The sequence below is a fragment of the Pistacia vera genome, unplaced genomic scaffold (genome assembly GCF_008641045.1).
Source record: "Pistacia vera cultivar Batoury unplaced genomic scaffold, PisVer_v2 Contig144, whole genome shotgun sequence".
Classification (NCBI taxonomy): domain Eukaryota; kingdom Viridiplantae; phylum Streptophyta; class Magnoliopsida; order Sapindales; family Anacardiaceae; genus Pistacia; species Pistacia vera.
The window spans coordinates 369,458-387,868 of NW_022195510.1; the positions used below are offsets into that span (position 1 = coordinate 369,458).

Consider the following 18,411-nt stretch of genomic DNA (forward strand, 5'->3'; position numbering starts at 1 on the left):
TGCTTGTGGAAATTTGTGAAGAACTGAGGAAGAAAAGCTGAAGAAGAACTGAGGAAGAAGAAGTGAAGAACCGAAGAAGAGAGATCTGTTTTAATTTTTAGTAAAAACCCACTAAAACGACGTCGTTTTGGGGGTGAGATTTTGTTTTTTTTTCAATAATTCGCAAATTATACGGGAAGCCTTATTATACGCGAATTATACAGCAGATTTTACAAAATACATATACGTGCGTTTTATATGCAAATTATATGGTTGTCCATACAATTCGCGTATAATACGCGTTTTTACTAACTAGGATTTTGACTTTTCATGTTTTATAAAATCTCTAATTTTTTTTCTTTATTATTTTTACTTCATTTTCTCTTTCTTTCCTTCTCATCTCTCATCTTCTCCGTCTCTTCTCTTTCTCTTATCTTTCTTTCCATTCTTCTCCCTTTCTCTTTTCTCTTTCTATCCACCACTTTTCTCTCTACTTCTCTCTCTCCCTCTCCCTCCTCCTCCTCCTCCCATCTTCTTCTTCTTCATCTCCCCCTCTTCCCATCTTCATCTTCTTCATCTTACCATTCGGCCAAATTGCACCTGATCGCTCCGATTCCTGCCAAATCGCATCCGGCTAGGTTTGATTCCGTTGGAATAGCATCAGGTTGGGTGCGATTCCGGCCAAATTGGATTCAGAGAGGTGCGATTCAACTTGATTTTATTGTTGACCATTTGTCTTCTTCAACCGGAAGGAAATCGAATCATGAGTAATGATGATACAAGTGTTTAGGAGCCCTTCCACAAGCACTTGCCCATCTTTTGTAGCCATGGACAAGCTCCCACTATAAAGATTTATACTAGTAGTGTGCCGTGGCATGGAGCTTTCTAGGTAGATTCTGGAGTAATCTTCATCTTCATACCTTTTCTTTTGCCGCGGCATCTTCATCTTCTACAAAAAAAGATTCAATCTTCAATAGAATCCATTTCTGAATCATCATAGCAGCTATCAAACCAATAGCTAAAACTAAGAACTGTATGCAACAAAGAAACATATGCATTGAATTTTTTTGAACATCAGCTAGAAATTGTAGTAAATGATATAATTCCTGTTAAGGTGAAGAATAGTTGGTGGGGGAAATTTGAGCGGTATATTCTTACCAAGAAAACAGAACTCTTATTTAGGAACTTAGAATGAATCAATTTTACAGCTCTTTTGAACCTATAAGGCAAACAAGAACAAGGACTTGATAAATAGGTTTATTTTAGAAGACATTTAACTATATTTGAAAATAAGATGATGGATTGAAATATCTATTAGTTCATGAATCATGAGAGGAATTCGAGTTCAATGAATATATGAAAGAAAGAATATATCATATACATATATGGCAAATCAACTTGGCTATGGAACAGTCCTATATAAATCAGTCTCACAAATTTGCTATGCGGTAAAATATTTAAAGACTAAAGACATCGATTAAAATGGAGAAAACTCAAGTCAAGTCTCTTTTAATCCTTTGTTTGGTGTTGGGTGTTCTTGCTGGGCAATCTGTAGCCAATTCACGAAATGCTGCCATTTTTGCTTAATTGGTTGTATTTTTTCAATTATAACTGGTCCTAGTGATTGTGCTAAATCCTGCAAAAAGGAATGTCTGCGTGAAAGCGGCGTGGCGCCTTTTAAACAGCAAGGACTTTGCGACGTTGGTTTTGTCTCGTCCATCTGCTACAGTCTTATGACCAAAGAAAACCTTCCTAAACCTGGAGGTAAAAAATTAAACTCAAGATATTTTCACGGTATATATATTTTTTTTTTTATAAAACTAATTTTATTTTGTTTTGTTTTGTTATTGTCAGGGAAAGAGAAAGTTGAAGAGTGTTTGGATTCATGTGCAACAAGCCATTGCGGCAAGAATTGATCACCGAGGGAGCCGAAAATAATTCCCATTCTAACCTACTGCCGCAATCTTACATTACATGTCTCATTTTCCTCCTCCTTTCTCTTGCAACTCAAAAATCATGCCGTGATCTCGCCGGAATCTTATTCGAATTCTGACGAAGACCGACGACCAAATCCACGAATGCCCTTAATATGAATTTGTATGATTTTTTCTCATTAAGCCTCACGTAAAAAAACAAAAGCTCTTCTAAGAAATCCCAATCAACCGTCGCTTGATGTTGCAGTCTTGCCTCCACCATTTCTTGCATGGAGCGTTGAAAATCACCGTATGGACTTGGAGAGTATCTCAAGATTGTAATGGAGTCACCAGGAAGCTTCACATACTTGGAATCAGTAGAAACAGTAGAGGAGTGATCATTTAGGGCAGTGGTTGAAGTTGAGGTTGAGGTTGAGGTTGAGCCACCCATGTCCTCATCATAGTTGGTGAAACTATTCCGAGCTTCTTCGATGAGCGAGCCTGAAAATCCTGGCGCCACGAAAAACCGGTGAGACCCCTGACGAATCCTTGGCGGTTCAATGAACCGAGGTGAATCAAACAATGCCCCATTTGGAATTTTATCTCCATCACATTCTTCTTTCTTTTTATTATCATCCTCGTCGTTAAGATAAAGAGACTTAAAATTCTCGAATAGAAAACGATCGATGTCGGAGAGCGTTGCAGCGCCATCATTATTATTGTTGTTGTTGTTGCTGCTGCTATTATCATTTTGGTCACAATAAACGGCAAATGATAAGGTTTTGGGGTGTTTGCAGCTTGAAAGGACCCAATTTTTCGAAGTTGAGAATGAACTAGAGTATTGTAATTGAATATTTGATGGGCATTTTTTTAAATTGGAGAGGCATTTTTTGAGAGATTTTTGAAGGTGCTTGGGCATTTTTGTTGGCTATGGATTTCTGTTACTTGAACTGTGTTTGGTTTTGATTTGAAGGATGTGGTATGCTTTATAAATAAGCAAGTTAAGGAAAGTAACATAATTAAAGTATTTATAAAGTAACATAATTAAAGTATTTATTGTTTTCGGAAACGTATTTAGTTTATTAATTTAGTTGAGAGTCTTAAAAAGAAAAAAGGATAGGGGGCATGAATTTTGTTGGAGATTTGGTAGCCATAAATGGATGTAAGATTTGTTTTAAATTAATGCAAAATATTAATATATGGTTAAATAATAATAATAATAATAATATGAGAGATTTCAGTTTCCTTTTATGCAGTGCTTCTTATGGATTTGCTATCTATTCATTCATTAATTGTCAAAATTGAATGATATTATATTGATGGTATTACAATATTTTTTAATATTTTCTATTTCTTTTATCTTTAAATTAATTGTTGTTGGTAGTTATTAAATGTAAGAACTTCTTGTGATGTATGTATTGTCTTGCGATGCCAAAGAAGATGAAAAGTTGAAAAAAAAAATCAATTTAAAAGTGAATGATGTTATATTTCATGTTTTGTAAAGTCGAAAATAAAAATATAATTTAATTTTTAGCTTTGCTCAACTCGAACTAGACCTTTAGCAAAATAGATTGACATCGTAACCAGATACACCACAAAACATTGATATTCGTAGATTCATCAAATAACATAGAGATTTTTTTGATATTTCTAAAACTTTAAATAAGCTTATACATAAAACAGCTTTATTTAGTAATTCATCTTCATAAAACTGACTATGCAACCCACCCATGGGTAGCCCAACGATTAAGGGTGAGCATGGGTAATAGGTAGAACTAGAACGAGAATTGGAACCGGAATCGATACTGTACTAGTAGGTTCCGATTCCAATATTTTAGGATCAACATTGTACGGGTCCGGTTCCGTTCCGGTCCTACATGTGCTGGAACTGAAATCAATCGAACTGGACCGAAACAAACTTGGGTGAATACGTGGATGGAACTTGCTTGGAACCGATACGTACCCGATATGGAACTATTGCTTGGAACCAAGGGTGGTTACTCGCTAGAATCTGCTTGAACTTGTCTTGGAACTTGGACTAAACGGAATATCAGTAAAGAATGGGGATCTGATCATTTTACATATAAAAAAAATTAATTGGGATTAAAACCCGTGTGGGTGCGTGTGTGGACTTGGGAGGCCCCATTTGTTGGTGGTAGATATATTTAATAATAAAATATTATATATATTTTAAATGTTTTTTTAAATATATATTTATAGTAAAAGTTTGATTAATTACTAATAATTGAAATTAGGATCCAATTAAAACTGTTTTAATTATTAAAAGATTATTTTTGAATAATTATATTTGATTGAATGATATTTATTTATTTACCTAAATTATCAAGTTTTAACTTTCAAGTATATCTTAATAAATTTGTATTAATTAATTATATATGATAATTAATAAATATTATTATTAGTGCATTACTTATTACTGAATTAATGTTAAAAATTTAATTAATTATAAAATTACATTATAGTATGACAACCTCATGGTCATGGTATATTAGAAAAGGTAAGTGTTTAATTAAAGATTCATAAAATGTTAATATTAATATTTAATTTTATTCTTTTGTCACAACTTCACATAATGTTATTTACTGCATTTCAATTCCGGTCGATTTCATTTCTGTTCCTTTTCCTGGGAACCCAATCGTTTTGGTTCCTTTCCTGGGTTACTAAAGAAGACGTAAATGAAAAAAAAATTAAAATGAATGATATTACATGAAAAAAAAAATCATTTAAAATGGAATATATATTATATTTCATGTTAAGTAATCAAAAATGAAATGATTTAATTTTTGGCTTTGCCCATCGAAAATGAAAAATAAATTATTTTTTGGCTTTGCCTTGACTCGAACTGGAGACCTTTAGCGTGATTGACTGACCTGCGACACCGCTGACCTTAATATTTACTATTGCTGGCAATATTTTTTATCATCACCATCACCATCTTCATTTTCATATAAATTAAAATTTCCAGCAGAAATTGCGACATTGAATCTTGGCATTATTGATTTTTGCAAAAGATACTTTCAGAGTGTAATTTAAACTTGATTTGTTGAGGTGCGCCAGGCCTTTGCAGTAGTGCAACGCATGGGCGACGCTTAAGGAACCCAGTAGCAAGCTACTGTAGTGGATCCTCCCCCTAAAAAAAATTTAATATCATGTGGGACAATGTCCCACGTATCATATTTAAACTGATAAGAACAGATACTACACTTGATCTTAGCAAAAGGCCGAGAAGGTATGCTTTGTTCTGTGGTCAATTGTTCTTTTATAGCTCTACTCTGCATTGTGCTCTCTTTTTCATCAATGTGGGAGAAACCAGGCCTGACATTGCTGCCTTTATTTATTCCAATTTACACGGTATTTTTTTGATTTGTTATTCTACTTTGTTTAGCAATAATAAAAAGCTGTTTTTCATTAATTACACACTGGAGAACTAGTGGCTGATTTTCTGCTATCAGTAGAGTGACTCTGATTTCTCTCACCAGAACTGCTTTAGGAATTTGTTTTGGCAGCACTGCTGAACTGGACTTGAACTTTCTAGTTATTGCTAACCAAACTATTTCGGATTGCATAGCACCCATCAAATGACATGATAATATTGGCATGGTTAAGGCATTACACAAATGACCCTTCAATAATCTGAAACAGAACCATGTATGTTTGCAGTTCCATCACCTCTAAAACCAAGTCAAGGTTGTGTTACATTCACAGTCTTGCTGCACTTAAAAATTAAGCAATTTTATTAATATAAAGCAATTTTCACCATGATTGTGAATCGTGTATTGTATCGTGTATCGAAAACCTAATTTTTCGAATCGTGTTTCGTACATATTGTAGATACGCTTTTTTGGAAAAAAAAAATAAATTTTTTCTAAAATTAATATCGTCTCCAAGATTAATTAACGAATTTTGTGATATTATTGGCTTTAAATTATGGTGTTACATAATCAAATTAATCACGAAATTAAAATCTATATCATTTCCTCAACTATTCATGTCATTTTCAAGATCAATGTCAATATCTATATCTCTACTTGTGTTTTATTATCATCAAAATAGGTAACACATTTTTTTTTGGGTAACAGGGGTGTTCTGGCCAACTTACGCTCACCTCAACTAATTCCTAAGTCTATTGAATGTCCTACAAACACAATGAACCGGGTAAGACACAATTATGCATTGAGGTAGTGGCCCCAAGTTTTGAACCCAAGAAGTTAAGCAAGGGAGCACACCTCCTTGACAACTAGGCTAATCCCTTGGGGTTAATGGGTAACACATCTTCCTTTTCACTTTTTTCATGTAAAAAAGGTAAATTTGGCGGGTTTTAGTGAACCGGGTTAGGTGACCTAGATCCGACCAAAATTTTTTTTTGGGCCAAAGGCCAAAATTAATAAAGTTGTATTGATATTTTTAAAGATACAACCGATATGAATCGTAGGATACTTATCAACAAAAGTTTTAGATACATTCTCTGATACATATCATTGGTAACCTATATCGAATTATATACATATCACATATCGTAGGATACGGATAACCATGATTTTCACAACTAGATTTGATAGGGAGCTGCACTGAAAGAGAACAACCTTCCAACAGAGGTATGCCGTTTTAGAGTGGCGAGCACATGGTATTCTTTAGTAAAGGCGAAAGAATTGTTTGCTTTGTGCTCACCACGCGGCTCCATGCTTAGAATAAGGAATTTACTGCATTTTATATATCTAAGTTATGTGTCAGGATTCTACGTTCAAGGCCATGTGGGATTAGAACCATATCTACATATCTTGATTCTCCCTTAAGCTCATTGACTAATGACCATGCCAAGTGCTGCCAAAATCGATATAAAAATCAAAATCTTAACTCACTAACATAAATGCACTTTCCGGAGGGTGAAAAACAGAGTGAGAATGCTCTTGCTAAAGTAAAAACAGAGTAAGAATTTTTATGAATGCTCTTGCTGTGGAGAGTCATAAACAGAGGAGAACATTATGAAATACTCTTGCTGGGAGAGTCATAACAGAGGAGAATGTAAGTGAAGATGGTCCAGACACATCTACCGCAAGAAAACTATTACTTCTGCAATCAAGTGTATAAATTAGCAAAAGCATGGCATTTTTAACGAGCAGTTTGATACTCCACTTTTTTTTAACACGAGTATGTGTGGAGTTCCATCACCAAGTAAATCAAAGTTGTGTAAAAACCAGGTGTGACAATAAGCCACGTAATTAAGCAGTTTCTGGTTCACAAAGCAATTTTCATTACAAGAACACTAAACTAGATTTGTTAGGAGTTGGACTTAAGAGTACAACCCCTCCAAAATAGAGGTATGCCGCTTGAAGTGGCGAGCACACGGTATTCTTTAGTAAAAGGCGAAAGATAGTTCGCTTTGTGCTCACCACACGGCTCCATGCTTTTATAATCTGTCCTTGCGTTTAATATTTACGTTGTGGATTGAAGGTTTTATCTTTTCTAGTTCATGTGGGACTACGTGAATCTCTCTCTTTCAGTTAGTAAGGGCATGACATACTCTCTTCTGCTGGGCTAATGACAGATTCTCTTAATATTCATTCACTTCTATGACCTTGGAGGAGCAAACACAATGCCCATGAATATTTATTATTACCTTAAGAAGACAGGAATCTCATTGTATTAAACCGTGCTTTCTGGTCTACATTGCCTCTTCCCTCTTGTAGCCAATGTGGATACTCTTTGCCTGACATTGCTTATTATGTTCGTACTGTTAATTCACTTCTGCTCCACGCTCCACCCATATATACTGCTTTCCGACGGATTTTGCGATACATCAAGAGTCACTCTTTTCATGAGTCTCTCCTTTCTCTTACTACAATTGCGTGTTTACTCTGATGCTGATTGGGCAGGGATCCTACTGACGAGATCCACCACTGGGTACTGTTTCTTCCTTGTGTCTCACTCCATTTCTTGCGAAATAAGAAACAATCAACTATAGCTCAATCTAACACAAAAGCCGAATATCTCTGCCTATACTGATACCACTGCCGAACTGCTTTGGCTCCAATGGCTCCCAGAAGAAATGGTGTTGCTTATTCCTTTGCCGTTCCTATTCATTTTGACAATCGAGTGCAATACTATCGCTCATAATGATGTCTTCCATGAATGCATTAAACAGATTGAGATTGATTGTCACTTCATTTCGCCACCACATTGCACAGGCACTGTTGAGTTATTATTTTTCGCTTCGTCGATCACTGTTTGATGTCTTCACAAAGCTCATCACCCTGACGATTCACAAAGCTAGTCTCCAATCTCAAGCTGGAATCTGCGTTACCACCTTGAGCTTGAGGGGGGTGTTAGCCAAATCAAGCAAGGCTTGATCAATGGCTTGAATCAATCAAAGCTTGATTTAGCCATTAGCATAACTCCCTAGCATGGTTCTAGCATATTTGTAAGTATAAATAGATAGCTCTTGTACATTGTAAATACATACTTGTATATATAATTTCGTTCTTTGCCTTTCTCTCCAAATTCTTTGCTTCTCTCTCTAGAATTCTAACACTTCCATATATTCATTGAACTTAAATTCAAAACACTAACACAAACCATAAACCAGTCTAGATAACTATTACTAGCTTCGTCCTATAAATAATACTATATCGGTCCTTACATTAAGACAACTAATATTGGTATAGGCTGGCATAGGCTTGGTCCTTACATTAATACTGGCTTTTATATGGTATCAACCGGCAAGGTTTATGGTTTTTCTAATTTCTTTCCTGCCGGAATCCCATATATAAAACTCTTTACCCCAGTAACGTTTATACATGTCAATGCTGTTATCTGTAGCCTTAAACTGTAGCCGTAAACTAGAATTATGCAGAGGTCTATTCTTCAGTAAGTTTATACTGGTCAGTGTTGGTATATGTGTGCTTAAACTAGGAATTGTAGGGCTTTACCCCGGAGGGAGCCCTTCCAGAAATTCTCATAGGCCAAGGCTGAACCTTGGCCTAAGAGGGGGTTTGGAAATAGTTTTCAACCAGCAATAGACGCGCCTCGGTTAGAACCTCACTAGCTGCGTCATTGCCCCAAGCGCAAATGCCTTTTCAATAAGATTTAGTTGTAGTTTTACAATGGACTCAGAAGGTTCAACTGCCTCTCATCACCGATGTGGAGGAAAAAAAAAGCATTGGTTGTTAAGTTTTGGTTCCAACAACTATAAAATTTTCTATTGAAATATCAACATGCAATTTGTATGGCAGATATATAAGTTCATCAGACTTTTACTGGAATAACACAACCAATTTCGAAGAAGTAAGAGGTTCTTTTGACAGTGGAAGTCTCTAAAGAGTTTCAGAGTTGCAAGTCTTAAGCAATCTTTAGTGCACGCTTCAACATTTTGGCTACCATGAGACAACATCTATTGCGGCACTCTTTGGCACATATTTCATTGAAAGGCGTAGACTGGCTGAAAGAAGCCCCAACACCAAAGAAACTATCAAAATCAATTGAAATGAATTTTTCTCCTCATTTTCTTTTCTGATATATGCAAGAGAAGATATGTCAAGCTAAGATGAAAAGCAGCTGAATCCCTGAAAAGTTTATATGAATTTTCATGACAGGTTTGTATAGTATTTTTGGTAACTAAACTACATTTTGCCATAAATAGACATGGAATTAAGTGATTACTTAGAGATCTGATATTCCTTAAAGAATGATGATATGTAAATATTAATGCTAGGTTAATTTTTTTTTTCTTTTTTTTACAAAACATTGAAAATGGCTACCATATATATAACTTCAACCTTGTAATAAGTGAACTTATATAGATAATTCTGAACAAACTAATACCCCTCTTTCCTCGTTCTTTTTAGCATATTATATATACAAATTATGCACATAAACTCTGGTACAAAACTTCAGCTATCAGTTCATATCCACTCTTCCAGTTTGTACATAAAATTTTATTCGTCGTTTTCCTTTTTCATAAACCAACTATTAAAAAGCTTTCCAAAATGACAATTTTCATCAGCTTAAAACCTTTTTCCCCCTAAATGATATACGTAAGGTAGTTTTGAGAACAATTAGGAACAAAAAGGTAGATGAAAATAATTAAATTTTCATCACCTCTAAAACCAAATAAAGGTTGTGTTACATTCACAGTCTAGCTGCAATTATAAAGCATAACAACCCTAAAAAATTAAGAAAGATTATATTAATATAACAATTTTCACACTAGATTTGATAGGAGCTGCACTCAAGAGAGACACCCCTCCAAAAATAGGGTATGCCGTTTTAGAGTGGCGAGCACACGGTATTCTTTGTAAAAGGCGAAAGAATAGTTCGCTTTGTGCTCACCACACGCCTCCATGCTTAAAGTAAGGAATTTCTGCATTTTATATATCTAAGTTACGGTGAGATTCTATGCTCTAGGCCATGTGGGATTAAGCCATATCTACATTTCTTGATTCTCCATAAGCTCATTAACACAATATCTTTCTAAAGATCATTGACTATGACAGAAATCAAAGTGACATAAAATGCACTGGCCGGGAGAGTTAAAAACAGAGTGAGGAATGCTATAAAAATGCTCTTGCTGAAGTTAAAAACGAGTGAGAAGTTATGAAAATGCTCTTGCTGGGAGAGTCATAAACAGAGGAGAATGTTATGGATGGTTGAGGAATTGTTGATTCAATCAAATTTATTGTTGTTTGTTTAGTTAAGTCTTTAAATTCCCAATAATTCACTGGAGTCCAGATACATCTACCTCAATTGTATAAATTAGTAAAAGCATAGCATTTTTAACAAACGTTAGCTCTTTGTTTGTGATGCATGTGGACAATTGCTCTGGAAAAATGACCTCCTATTAAAGTTATCATATATAGTAGCCAAATGTTAGCATTCAAAAAGTGAACCTCCAGTAGATAAAACTGAGTATGTGCGGAGTTCCATCACCAAGTAAATCAAAGTTGTCTTAGAGTATTTCAAACATTTTGCTACTCATATATGATAACTTAGGTGTGAGCATAACCCACATAAATTAAGTTTGTTTCTGGTTCACAAAGCAATTTTCATTACAGAAAACTCAACTATATTTGTTAAGGAGGTTGCCGCTTAAAACGGCGAGCACAATAATATCTATATTCTCTAGATTTGTTAAGGACCCGCCACCCTTAGGGACTATATCTTCATTTCTTGATTCCCTTATGCTCTTTAAACGCTAATTTTTTCCCAAGTATCATTTGACCAATATGACTATGCCAAGCAGCTGTAGAACTCGATAGCTTACCTCACGAATGTAAATTGCTCTCGCTGAGAGAGTCGGAAACAGAAATATGTTGTTTAATTACGTCTTATGGCACTTTTAACAAACAGTTTAGATGCTCTACTACTTTTACTTTATGGTCAAGCACCTATAAACACTTTTTAGCTTTGTCAACAGTTTGTGATGCATGCTGCCAATGGGTCCGCGTAAATAACCTCTGTGAAATTTAGCAAGCTACTGTGGCGAGTCCTCCCCCTAAAGAAATAAATTTAATATCATGTGGGCGTAACAACGCCGACATTGGTTGGATCATAACTCCTTTATAACAAAAGTAGTATTTTAGTGTTTCCAGAAGATCGATCAATTAGATTTATTATTGTTTTTTGATTATATCATAAAATTCTCAATTACAAGATTAGTATACGGTGCGAACTTTCACCGCTTTTATTTTAACTTTCCATGAGCATGATCAATTCTGGCGCAATAGCTTGTTGAGCATGAATCCAACACCCTTCCACTTTCTCTTTCCCTGGCAATAACAAATTAAAAAAAAAAAAAAAAAAAAAAAAAAAACATGAATACTTTATGATTATAGGTAAATAAACCGTGAAAATATTCTGAGTCTAATTAGTTCCTCCAGGTTTTTTGAAGGTTTTCTTTGGTCATAAGATTGAAGCACAAGGGAGAGAACACAACCGACATCGCAGAAGTCATTGCTGGTTAAGAGTTTTCACTCTGGTGGCCAAGACATTCCCCTAAGCAGGTTAAAAGACATTGAGCAGGATTATTATAATTGTAAAAATACATTTTTTTTATGCAATAAGGTAGCAGCTCGTGAAACTGGCGGCTACAGGTTGCAAAGAAGAAGCCCCAACACCAAGAAACAATCAGAAGAGACTGGACTTTAGTTTTCTCCATTTCCGTCAATATTTTTAGCCTTTAATTTCTATGCCAGAACAATTTGTAAGACTACTTTATATATGACTTTTCATTAGCTTAATATTTGGAAAGGAAATCTCAAGGATAGTGAAGATTAAATAAAGTATTTATTGTTTTCGGAAACGTATTTAGTGTATTAATTTAGTTGAGAGTCTTAAAAAGAAAAAGGACAGGGGCATGAATTTTGTTGGAGATTTGGTAGCCATAAATGGATGTAAGATTTGTTTTAAATTAATGCAAATATAATATATGGTTTAACTATTAATAATATAAAGAGTTTTCAGTTTCCTTTTATGCAATGCTTCTTGTGGATTTGCTATCTATTCGTACATTAATTGTCAAAAGTGAATGATATTATATTGATGGTATTACAATATTTTTTAATATTTTCTATTTCTTTTATCTTAAATTAATTGTCCTTGGTAGTTATTAAATGTGAACTTCTTGTGATGTATATATTTGTCTTGCGATGCCAAAGTACATGAAAAGTTGAAAAAAAAAAAAAAATCAATTTAAAGTGAATGATGTTATATTTCATGTTTTGTAAAAGTTGAAAATAAAATATAATATTTTTTTTAGCTTTGCTCAACTCGAACTAACCTTTAGTGAAATAGATTGACATCATAACCAGATACGCCACAAAACATTGATATTCGTAGATTCATCAAATAACATGAATGTTTTTGATATTTCTAACACTTTAAATAGGCTTATACATAAAGCAACTTATATTTAGTCATTCATCTTCATAAAACTGACTATGCAACCCACCCATGGGTAGCCCAGTGATTAGGGGTGAGCATGGGTAGTAGTGAGAACTAGAACCAGAATTGGAACAGGAACCGATATAACTAGGTAGTTTCGATTCCAATATTTTGGAACCACATTGTACGAATCCGATTCCACTGGAACTTAAACCAAAATCGAACCGAACCAGAACCGAAACTATGGCGGGTACTTGGGATGGAACTTGCTTGGAATCGATGGCGAGTACTCGATATGGAACTTGCTTGGAACCAGGGTGGGTACCCAAGCTAGAACCTGCTTGGAACTTGTCTTGGAACTTAGACTGAAACAGAATATCAGTAAAGAGAGGGGGTCTAATAATTTTACATATAAAAATTTAGAATGGGATTAAAACACGTGTGGTTGCGTGTGTGGACTTGGAGGGCCCCATTTGGTTGGTGTAGATTATATTAAAAATGTTTTTTTAATATATATTATAATATAAAGTTTTGATTAATTAAGTGAATAATTGAAATTAGGATCCAATTAAAAGTGTTTTAATGTTACTAAAGAATTATTTTTGAATAAAATAATATATTTGATTGAATAATATTTATTTATTTACCTAAATTATCAAGTTTTAACTTTCAGTATGTCTATAATAATTTGTAATTAATTAATTATATATGATAAATTGAAAACATTATTATATTAGTGCATTATTTATTACTGAATTAAATGTTAGAAATTTTAATTATTATAGTTACATTATAATATGACATCCTCATGAGTTAATTAAAGATTCATAAAACATGTTATATTAATATTTTATTTTATTTTTTTGTCACAACTTCACATTTATGTTAATTTACTACATTTCAATTCCGGTCGATTTCAGTTCCAGTTCCAGTTCCTTTTCCTGGGAACCAATCGGTTTTGGTTCCTTTTCCTAGGCTACTAAAGAAGTGAAAAATGAAAAATGAAAAAAATATTAAAAAATGATATTTACATGAAAAAAAAATCAATTAAAATGGAATGATATATATTTCGTGTTAAGTAATCGAAAATGAAATATTTAATTTCTGGCTTTGCCCATCGAAAATGAAAAATAAATTATTTTTGGGTTTGCCTAGACTCGAACTGGAGACTTTTAGTGAGATTGACTGACCTGCGAACGACACCGCTGAGCCTTAATATTATTTGCTGGCAATATTTATATCATCACCATCTTCATTTTCATATAACTAAATTATCCAGTAAAATTGGCATTATTGATTTTTGCATAAAGACACTGTCAGAGATTGTTATTTAAACTTGATTGTTGGTGTGCGCCCAGGCCCTTGCAGTAGTGCAACGCATGGCGACGCTTAAGGAACCCAGTAGCAAGCTACTGTAGTGGATCCTCCCCCTAAAAAAATAAATTTAATATCGTGTGGGCAATGTCCCACGTATCAGATTTTAAACTGATAGAACAGATACTACACTTGATCTTAGCCAAAGGCCGAGAAAGGTATGCTTTGTTCTGTGGCTCAATTGTTCTTTTATAGCTCTACTCAGCATTGTGTATCTCTTGCTTCATCCATGTGGGAGTACACGCCGCATTGGTGGATCATAACTCCTTTATAAACAACAGTGAGTACCTTTAATCTCGGTGTATTTCCAATAACATTCAATTGGATTTATTATTGTTGTTTCATTACATCATAAAAATTCTCAATAACAAGATTAGTATACGGTGCGCACTTTTACCGCTTTTATTTAAACTTTCCATGTTAGCTCCTCCATGAATATGTTCAATTCTTGGCACAATAGCTTGTTGAGCATGAATCCAAACACCCTTCCACTTTCTCTTTCCCTGACAATAACAAATACAAAAAACCTGAATACTTTATAAATTATAGATAATAAACCATGAAAATATTATGAGTTTAATTAGTTACCTCCAGTTTTTGAAGGTTTTCTTTGGTCATAGATTGGAGCACAAAGAGGAGACACAACCGACGTTGCTGAGGTCATTTCTGTTTACAGAGGTTTTGCCGTTATGTATGGCCTAGGATTGCCCTATGCAGATAAAGGTCATTGAGCAGGATTAATTATAATTGTAAAAAATACATCATTTTATGCAGTTACGGTGCATCTCTAGAAACTGGCAGCTACAGGTTGCATAGAAAGAAGCCCCAACACCAAGAAAAATCAAAGACTGGACTTTAGTTTTCTCCATTTCCGTTGATGTTTTTAACCTTTAACTTCTATGCCATAACAATTTTGCAAGACTGCTTTATATAGGACTTTTCATCAGCTTAATTCCATATTGACCATTATAATTCGAAAACTAATATGGATAAAAACATTAATTTTTTTTGTTAATTAGCAGGAGATCAAAGAATTAAACTGGCAAATCAATTTGTTATTTGCGATTGAAAATATATATTAAATAATTAAATAGCCTTAATGTTTTCAGTTATTATTTGGAAGCCCAGCTCAATGGATAGTGAAGATACATATGAAAGATAACATACAGAAATAGATTTATTATTCCATAGCCAAGATTGACTTGCTATATAATATGATATATTCCTCCTTTCATATATTCATAGAATTCAAATTCCTTTTATGATTTGTGAACTAATTAATGTAAGAAATCAATTCTAGTCATGAATCATGATTGTATTGATCAAATGACATTGAAGCAATCATAGTTTAGCCTTTAATAATCTGAATGAATGTATGTGTGGAGTTCTATCCCACATGAAAGCCAAAAAAAGCGCGATTTACATTCAGACTTATGCTAGCATCATGCTTTCACCAGAAAGGTTTCATTCCAAACATTTGATTACAAACTAAACTAAGAATCATTGTAAACATTTGCAACTCTAGGACCAGCTGGCTGAACGTATCCTATGTGTTTAATATTTTTCTGAAACATAAATATAATAGAGTGTGTTTGGTTGGATTTATCTACTAGTTAAAAGAGCTTATTTATAAGCACTATTTTAGGTTGTTTCCCAAAAGACTAACCTATTAGGTGGAAGATTCCCCTTGGTCTGCTCTGATACCACTCGTCACGAGCGAGAGTTTCACATCCAAAGGCTAACCTATTTGGTGAGGGATTCCCCCCTTTGTAAGCCCAAGTTCTCCAATGCATTTTCGATGTGGATTCACTATCAATTAAAAAAAAAAAAAATTTTATTCTATTAACATATTTGACTTAATTTATTCTTGTGCCTTAAATTTAGCACTAAAAAGTCTTTTACATTTTCCTAACCAAGCAACTAACACATTTTTCATAATAAAGCTATATTTCATATGCTCTTCTTCAATAAGCTTTACTCGTAAATCGTAACAAACAGATATTTATTAAACGTTGAACGACATCCTCCCACCCAAACTTTGCCCTAACAACAATTTGTTACCAAAAATTTAAAATGACAATTACTCACTTTTCGACAAAATCTGTTAGTAGAATCTGTTAACTGACCTGACATTATTGATGTTTGTATGGGCCAAAATTGTATTAGGCCTAACGAGACAGAATACGAAATAACCATATTATGACCTAATGCATTAGCCTAATTGCAGTTGGGTCTACGCTTAAATCCACCATGCGAACTGACTATTCTATGAGTTGAGTTATCTTACAAGTTAAGTTAAATGGGTTCTAACCTGTTTTCCCCACAACAATCCAGAATAGGAATTAAATCCTATTTACTTTCCGCTTCAGTCAAGATCCTGAATCTTTCTTAAAGTGGTAAGCCTAATCTGATAAAGGCAAGTGATAATGCGTCCTTCCTAATTGAGGCTCATCTACAAAGTAGACTCAGAGTTCTGCTAGGACTCCAACCCCTTTGGTTCACTAATAAACAGAGGCTAGACCTCTTATTATTCATTCAGAAATAACTCCTAGCTCTTAGCTCCAATCTATTCTTCTCTCAAGAATCACCGCCTTTCTTTGCCGTGAAGCTTACTTCCGACCAACTTCACCACCCTTAGCCACCGCAAAGTTATGCTCCGACCACTTTGTGGAGTCTAGCCCTAGTCGCATTATACGGTAAACCCTTCCCACTCTCAGCCCTCACTAAATACGTTCAACCTCGTTGACTTCAACGTCGGATGCCTATGACAACACCACACTGTGTCACCTAAGCCTTCACATTCCCTTTCCCTCTCCCTCTTTGTCGCTTGTCACGAGTCTATCCTTTCTAAATCAATTGTAAATTTTATCGTCTATAATGGTCTTTCATCCTTAAAGGGTAATTTTGACCCTAGTTAGTAAATACGGGTACGCAAAAAAAGGGTTGGAAATTTTACTAGCTATACGGCAAACGGTGAAAACACGTTTATAAAATTCGGATACGAAAAAATACGGTATGGATATTACGGGTTTAATACGTGTATGTTCAATAATACGTTTTGAAAAATACGGCAATATCAATCTTAGTTTTAACACTTTTATGGACTACCTAGTTAAAATCAATATAACTTTCAAATGCAAAGTATTCATTAACCATAACACAAATACACAATATATAATATGACTGATATTCAAATATATTATTCAGACTCAACACACTATTTAGCCAAGATTCAAATAAGTGTCAAATCAAACACAGTCATAACAAAACCAATTGTTTACAAAATTACAAATACACCCTGCAGTCGTTTACAAAAATTACAAATGTACCATGTAAGTTAAAACTATATATTTAATTAAATTTTCTCCCTCCTCTTTCTCTTTTATTTTCTTGTTCTTTCAAAAGTCAAAACTTTCTTCTCTCTTTCTTATGTAGTTTCTTCTCTTCTTTCTTTCTTTTCTCCACCTCTCTTCACTTCCTTCTTAACCTTCGTCTCTTTTGTTAAAGTATAAACTTATGTCTACAAAAGAGACGAGTTGTGGAAATATTGTTTGCTGGAGTTGATTGTTGTGTGTTGATTGTGGAGTGATTGCTTGTGGAAATTTGTGAGAACTGAGGAGAAAGCTGAAGAAGAACTGAGGAAGAAGAAGTGAAGAACCGAAGAAGAGAGATCTGTTTTAATTTTTAGTAAAACCCACTAAAACGACGTCGTTTTGGGGGTGAGATTTTTTTTTTTTTTCAATAATTCGCAAATTATACGGGAAGCCTTATTATACGCGAATTATACAGCAGATTTTACAAAATACATATACGTGCGTTTTATATGCAAATATATGTTTGTCCATACAATTCGCGTATAATACGCGTTTTTACTAACTAGGATTTGACTTTTCATGTTTTATAAAATCTCTAATTTTTTTTCTTTATTATTTTACTTCATTTTCTCTTTCTTTCCTTCTCATCTCTCATCTTCTCCGTCTCTTCTCTTTCTCTTATCTTCCTTTCCTTCTTCTCCCTTTCTCTTTTCTCTTTCTATCCACCACTTTTCCTCTACTTTCTCTCTCCCTCTCCCTCCTCCTCCTCCTCCCATCTTCTTCTTCTTCATCTCCCCCTCTTCCCATCTTCATCTTCTTCATCTCCCATTCGGCCAAATTGCACCTGATCCTCCGATTCCTGCCAAATCGCATCCGGCTAGGTTTGATTCCGTTGGAATAGCATCAGTGTGCGTTCCGGCCAAATTGGATTCAGA

At 34.3% G+C, this 18,411-nt stretch overlaps 1 protein-coding gene and 6 non-coding genes across 7 annotated transcripts; all 7 read right to left on the reverse strand.

The window, feature by feature from the left end:
- Positions 1-1,986: 1,986 nt before the first annotated feature.
- LOC116123671 (transcription repressor OFP14-like) lies at positions 1,987-2,811 on the reverse strand. The gene has a single exon (XM_031409420.1). It carries the CDS (start codon positions 2,809-2,811, stop codon positions 1,987-1,989), a length of 825 nt encoding a protein of 274 aa, XP_031265280.1.
- Positions 2,812-4,956: 2,145 nt separating this feature from the next.
- On the reverse strand, positions 4,957-5,146 carry LOC116123733. Its single transcript, XR_004127080.1, has one exon. It is a non-coding gene; the product is annotated as a U2 spliceosomal RNA (small nuclear RNA).
- A 1,332-nt stretch (positions 5,147-6,478) lies between these two features.
- Positions 6,479-6,591, reverse strand: LOC116123753. Its single transcript, XR_004127099.1, has one exon. It is a non-coding gene; the product is annotated as a U5 spliceosomal RNA (small nuclear RNA).
- Positions 6,592-7,196: 605 nt separating this feature from the next.
- Positions 7,197-7,312, reverse strand: LOC116123747. The gene has a single exon (XR_004127093.1). It is a non-coding gene; the product is annotated as a U5 spliceosomal RNA (small nuclear RNA).
- Positions 7,313-8,831: 1,519 nt separating this feature from the next.
- Positions 8,832-8,982, reverse strand: LOC116123738. The gene has a single exon (XR_004127085.1). It is a non-coding gene; the product is annotated as a U4 spliceosomal RNA (small nuclear RNA).
- Positions 8,983-10,132: 1,150 nt separating this feature from the next.
- LOC116123749 lies at positions 10,133-10,246 on the reverse strand. Its single transcript, XR_004127095.1, has one exon. It is a non-coding gene; the product is annotated as a U5 spliceosomal RNA (small nuclear RNA).
- Positions 10,247-14,131: 3,885 nt separating this feature from the next.
- LOC116123732 lies at positions 14,132-14,324 on the reverse strand. Its single transcript, XR_004127079.1, has one exon. It is a non-coding gene; the product is annotated as a U2 spliceosomal RNA (small nuclear RNA).
- Positions 14,325-18,411: the final 4,087 nt, after the last annotated feature.